At 37.1% G+C, this 6000-nt stretch overlaps 1 protein-coding gene across 1 annotated transcript in view; it reads left to right on the top strand.

The window, feature by feature from the left end:
• Nucleotides 1–274: 274 nt before the first annotated feature.
• NFATC3 (nuclear factor of activated T-cells, cytoplasmic, calcineurin-dependent 3) overlaps nucleotides 275–6000 on the top strand; it is a gene marked incomplete at its 5' end in the record, with an annotated part of 55599 nt that continues 49873 nt past the window's right edge. The window contains one exon of the mRNA XM_009581357.1: nucleotides 275–1406. Within this exon, the coding sequence (XP_009579652.1) occupies nucleotides 275–1406 (1132 nt within the window). The remainder of the gene's footprint in view (nucleotides 1407–6000) is intronic.

Below are 6000 nucleotides of genomic sequence, written 5' to 3'. Positions count from 1 at the left end.
TATTTTCAACCACTGAAGATGTGTATAAACTGTGGAATCTGGTAGAAAACAAGATTTATGACAGAAAACTATGCTGTAGTCGTATTTAGCTGTAAATATGGCTGGGGAAAATTTAAAATGAAGAATGAGCTTTATTTTGTGTGGCTAGTGTAATGGGAAATGTCTAGGATGTTGAAAACAGGCCATACCTGGGAAACAAAGGATTTTGTTTATGGCATTTTCCAAGTATTGCATTCTGACTCTGTTCTCTTGGTTTTTTTAATTTTGTTTTCAGATCTTGAGTCCGATGACTGTGCGTCCATATACATCTTTAATGTAGACCAGCCATCATCCTCTGTAAATCAGCCAATTTGTATTCCTCGCCATGGATTGCAGTCTCACTCCTCTCCTCTGTCACCACCTACCAGACTTCAGAGTCATAAGAACTATGAGGGAACTTGTGAGGTACCGGAATCCAAATATAGTCCACTAGGTGGACCCAAACCCTTTGAGTGCCCTAGTATTCAAATTACATCTATTTCACCTAACTGTCATCAAGGGATTGAAGCCAATGAAGATGAATTGCACACAAATGGCACAGAAAATGAGTATATGGAAAGGCCTTCACGGGACCATCTCTATCTTCCTCTTGAGCCATCATACAGGGAATCATCCCTTAGTCCAAGCCCTGCCAGCAGCATTTCATCCAGAAGTTGGTTTTCAGATGCTTCCTCTTGTGAATCCATTTCCCATGTTTATGATGATGTAGACTCAGAACTAAATGAAGCAGCTGCTCGATTTACCCTTGGCTCTCCGTTGGCATCTCCTGGTGGTTCTCCGAGAGGTCCCAGTGATGAATCTTGGCAGCAGCCTTACGGATTTGGGCATGCCTTGTCACCTAGACAGTCTCCCTGTCATTCTCCTAGAACTAGTATTACAGATGAAAATTGGCTAAGCCCTAGGCCAACATCAAGGCCCTCATCAAGACCTACATCCCCCTGTGGGAAACGACGACACTCCAGTGCTGAGATTTGCTATGCTGGTTCTCTCTCTCCTCACCATTCTCCAACCCCATCACCTGGCCATTCTCCCAGAGGAAGCATAACAGAAGACACATGGCTAAACACTTCCATCCATAATGTACAAGGCCTTAATTCTGGCCTTTCACCATTTCAGTGTTGTACAGAGACTGATATTCCTCTAAAAACAAGAAAGACCTCAGAGGATCAGACTGCCACTTTATCTGGAAAAATAGATATCTGTCCTGAAGAACAGGGTAACTTATCGACATCCCTTGAAACTGCAGTAGATGACTGCTCTGGATCTCAACACACCTTGAAAAAAGATTTGCCCGGAGACCAATTTCTTTCTGTTCCTTCGCACTTTACTTGGAACAAACCAAAGCCTGGTCATACTCCTATATTTCGGTAGGTGATTAGAAAGTCCTTCAGAAGGCTTCCCTCCCTTTCTTCCCCTCCTATGCATTTTAAATAGATATATATATGTGCTTGTATTTTAGTGATGCACTAAGACTTAAAGAAAGCTTCTTGTAGGCAGGTAGATGATACAATTAGGAAAAATCCAGTTGAGAGACCAAATACCCATCTTTTTCTTCTTTTAAAAGTACAGTAGATATATTGTAATATAGGATTAGTTTTATTTAAATAAAGTTTGTTTGCATACATGCACAGAGTCCAGCTGAATCAAATGTCTGCAGATTTTGTGCACGCTTTGCAGTTCCAGCTAATGTAAGCAGTTAACGTTTTAATATAGCTAAAGAAACCTGACTTAGATGATTTTATAAAATTGTGAGACCACAAAAGAGGTGGGGAGTTTTATTTGCTTTTTGTTTTACTCACTTCTTTGGGCTGATAGAACTCTAGAAATAGAATGGAGAAAATAAATTTGCATGCCATACTGAAAATCATCCAGAAAGAATTGATTTCTGGGCTGTAGTTCCAAGGGTATTTCCACCATCGTGGTGCTGAGTTAACTAGCTCTTTTCCTTTTGTGGTGCTGTCATGTGCTAGCAGGATGATTTGTGGAGGCTCAGAAGAGGGAACTAGTTCAGTTGGGGGAAAAATTCACCCTCCATCCCATTCTGTTACTTTTTAGAAGGAGCAGTTCTGTGATCTTTCCAACCACATAGCTTCTGAATCACTTTGCCAGCACAATGCAGTGGGTGGAGTAGAAATGAGAACTCCTTAAGCAGCATTGCTGCTGGATGGACAGATACTGTAATTACTCAGCTCAAGTTATCCATTTGATTCCTGAGCCGCCGCCTTGCTCTACTAGGTTTTAAAAATAAGGGGTAGGGAGGTACTGGGAGGAAGGATCTGTGGACATTTTTTGTGTGGATATTTTGTAAGAAAGGTACATTAGATTAATATTTGTTAAGCACAATTATCTGTATAAAAGCCATATTATAGGTTTAAATGTCAGTGCTTCCATGCTAGTCTGTATTGATTTTAAACTAACTTGGATTAAAATAGTATCATTCTGTCCACAGGCAATGCTTAAGATTTGCTCTTCAAGAATGTAGTGGATGAAGCAATTCCTCTTTCTTAGAGGGGGGGGAGAGGAGGGAAGATAGGGTAGGATTCTCCACATATATGCTTTATTTTGAAAAAGGCAAAGCTTAAATCCTAAAAGTTAATGACAAAATATAGTGTTCTTCTCATTGCAAAGTCATCTTTGCAAAACACTTCTTTTCACACTCTGTATTTTTATTTTTAGAAAGAATGGATTAGAAAATATTCATGGCTTTAACATTTTCCTCCCCCCTACCACCTCCTCCCCCAAAGTAAGTGAAGCAAAATAAAGGAAGAAATGTTTCTGACCAATCTTCAGAAGTGCCCTATAGGAGACTTTTTTCTCCTGGCTGTCAGAGTTTTAAATTCTTAGCAGAAAACTAGAATTACCTATTGCCCAGTAAACCAAGCTTACTGAAGAGGTATTCTTTTCGGGAACTTCCCTCAAAAGCACAACTTGTTGAAAAGTGGATGCTGGCTTTCATGGCAACACGCTAGTCTTTATGTAACTCCCCTTTCTAGTGGCTTTTTCCAAATTCAGCTACCATTCTTGCATCATTTTAATGTCTTGATGTATTATTTCCTGATGACTTGTCAGATGAACAAGCCTGCTGAAAAAATATTTTAGAATACCTGTTCTCGTTCTCTGTTGGGTACATGATATTCTCAAGGATGTACGTTTTGTGGAATATAAAAGCACTCAGTCATCTTTTAAAGATTGCTATAGCTGACCCTTCCCACGCACGTTTTAGGCAGAGAACTCGTGGAGAAAATTCAGCTGTAACTCTTACTATTGAGTACCTAAGGAGGAAGTTATAAACACAAATGGGTGAAATATAAACCAATACTTCAGGGTACAGTGAAACATCCTTAAAACAAATGGAAGATAAGTGTATTATAGCTTTAAGAGCTTCCTGAAGGGTAACTTCTAATGGGTACTATCAAATAGACTTCAGTGTTCATCTGAGTTCTATCAATGAACTTTTCAGTTTTACTGCTGAACATATTCCTATGTGTTGATAGATCAGTGTCACACAGAAGGCTCATTTTTACTAATACAAAACTTCTGTTAATTTTAAAACTACGTTTTGTATAAATTCTTTAGAAGTTGTCAATTAGCTTAGATTGTTAATATCTAAATATATTTAAACTATGCTCATTCAGCCATTTTGTCATTTTTGCATAATTGTATAACCACAGATTTTAATTTCTCCTCTCCTCAGAAAGGTACTGATTTTAGTGAGTAGAAGTGATTTTTTTTCTTTGTTTTTTTTTCTTTAATGTCCTTCCGCATAACTGTTCATGAATATGTAGTTTAACAGTAAAGATGCAAAACTGGCAGCTGGAAAATTCTGTTTTACCAGATCCGAAACTACTGTGTTGACACATACGTTAACTGTTTTGAAGGTTGTTTTTTTTTTTTTTTTTTTTTTTAAAATTCTGTTGTAGTCTGCTCATCTGCTAATAAAAGGTGTTCAGTCTGTTACTAGAATCTTTTCATTTTAACTAAACCAACAATAACTATTTTTCCTTAATTGTGTATTTTGGAATTGTGTTGTATTTATGTAGGATACTCAGCAGTCCTAACCTGGCATTTTAGTTTGCTCACAGGGTAACATAGTTCATAAAAGGTGAGCACTACGGAAAGGTAAAAGCACATGAACATATCGGCATGTGGCAAGATGGGGTGTGGATCTATGGTTCTTTTGTGGGATGACCAAAATAGTTACACAAATAGATACTCAGTTAAACCTGCTTCCTTTTGTAGTGGGGAGAACTGAGCAGAACTGAATAAAAATAATTTTTACTGCTTTCATTAAGAAGTAAAAATATTTTTTTAAATGTCAGAATTTATTTAGAAGCTGGCACTGAAGAACTTCTCTAAATATAAAATGGGCAAACATGCAGAAGACAATAAAGACTACACCTATTCACAAGTAAACTAAATAAAACTGTTAAGCTGTATCCACTTGCTGCCAAAAACGTAGTCTGACTATTGAATTAGTCGAAATGGCTGCATTGGCAGCTGTATCCTCAGTGAAATGTTGGATTACTTAGCAGTTGTAGCCTGTTCCACAGGTGCTGTGAGAGTATGCACCTTCAGTATGTTAAAACTGTCATTCTGTCATACAATATTTTATAATTTTGATGCTTATAAAGTAGGGGAGCTAAGTTTACTCTTACGTTTTATGAAAAAAAATGAAATGCAGTAAGATCCACTGTTTCTTAAATAGTTTATGACAGTGACCAAAAGTGAGAACCTCAGTTGTCATAGAGTTAGATATTAATTGCAATTTATATCTTTATTACATATTATATATAGTAATATATTAATTGTAATATAAATTACAATATATATTACAATTAATATGCTTTTTAAATGTCTTAATTGTATTGTCAAGTACAAAGTAGTGCATGAAGTAAACTAGAGTATTGATTCCAAGCATATGAAGTGACTCTGACAAGTGTGCACACTCAGCTGCAATAAACTGACCCCTGGTAGAAGTGGGGATAACTTGCCTCACATGTGACATGGTGTGAAATGTGCAGATAGCACCTTCTCCTTTGATTGCTATCTAAAGTTTTGTAAATCTGTAATCTGGTTTAGCTATCAAGTCCTGACCATGTTTTCCTTCTTTCTTCTATATTCAGTAAGTGTGCAATACTTAACAAAATTTTAAAATGTGTAACACACTTTTGAGCGTTTTAGTTGTATTTCAGATGCCATCCAAACAATTTTGTTAGATGAGAGCTTGTTATTTGGTCACAGAAACCCACAATCTGCCAGTGTGTAGCAAATGAAAAATGTATGTGTATTACATGCCCTGAGTCACGTTTCTGCTTCCTTGTCAAAGATAAGTCTAGACAAGTGACAATGGACAGAACCAGTGCAACAATTCCTTTCAAACAGGTAAAAAGGAACTAGGTAGTGTCTTCTGTATCTAGGAATAGTGAAGGTATCTGTTGATGGTGTCATTAACCAAGTACCTTGGCAGATGAGCGCTCTTTCAATGGCAGATTAAATTGGTCATTTTACAGAATATTCAGCAATGAAGTTATTCGGTAATTTTATTTATTACACTGTTATTCCTGTTACTGTTATTTAAAATACCTCTTTCTTCCACCCCCCAGCCTCCCTCCAGGATGATGGATAAGAAATCGCTTTATCTGTGTGTCTCATGTTTCCTTCCCCTCCACTTGGAGAATCCCTTTCTTTTTGAGGTCTTTATGTCGTGATAGTAGGACTGACCTCCCCATTTGCTTATTACCCCAGCATTTCATGACGATGCTGGTTTTACGACTTTTGCTTCCACATCTACTGTTAGAGCTTGAATTTTACTTGCAGAAAAAACTCAAGTTTTTTTTTCACTAAATCTCTTTAAAAGACCTATTTCTAGGCCTTTGAATAAAGTTATTTCAGATTCTTTTATTAACTGGATTCTCTTTTTCTTTCACTCCTTACCCAAATTCTGTATTGGCTGTCGGAAGA

This window comes from Fulmarus glacialis, unplaced genomic scaffold (assembly GCF_000690835.1).
Source record: "Fulmarus glacialis isolate BGI_N327 unplaced genomic scaffold, ASM69083v1 scaffold43347, whole genome shotgun sequence".
Taxonomy (NCBI): domain Eukaryota; kingdom Metazoa; phylum Chordata; class Aves; order Procellariiformes; family Procellariidae; genus Fulmarus; species Fulmarus glacialis.
Note: the sequence above shows the minus strand (reverse complement) of the source record. Positions and strands in the feature narration are given on the sequence as shown.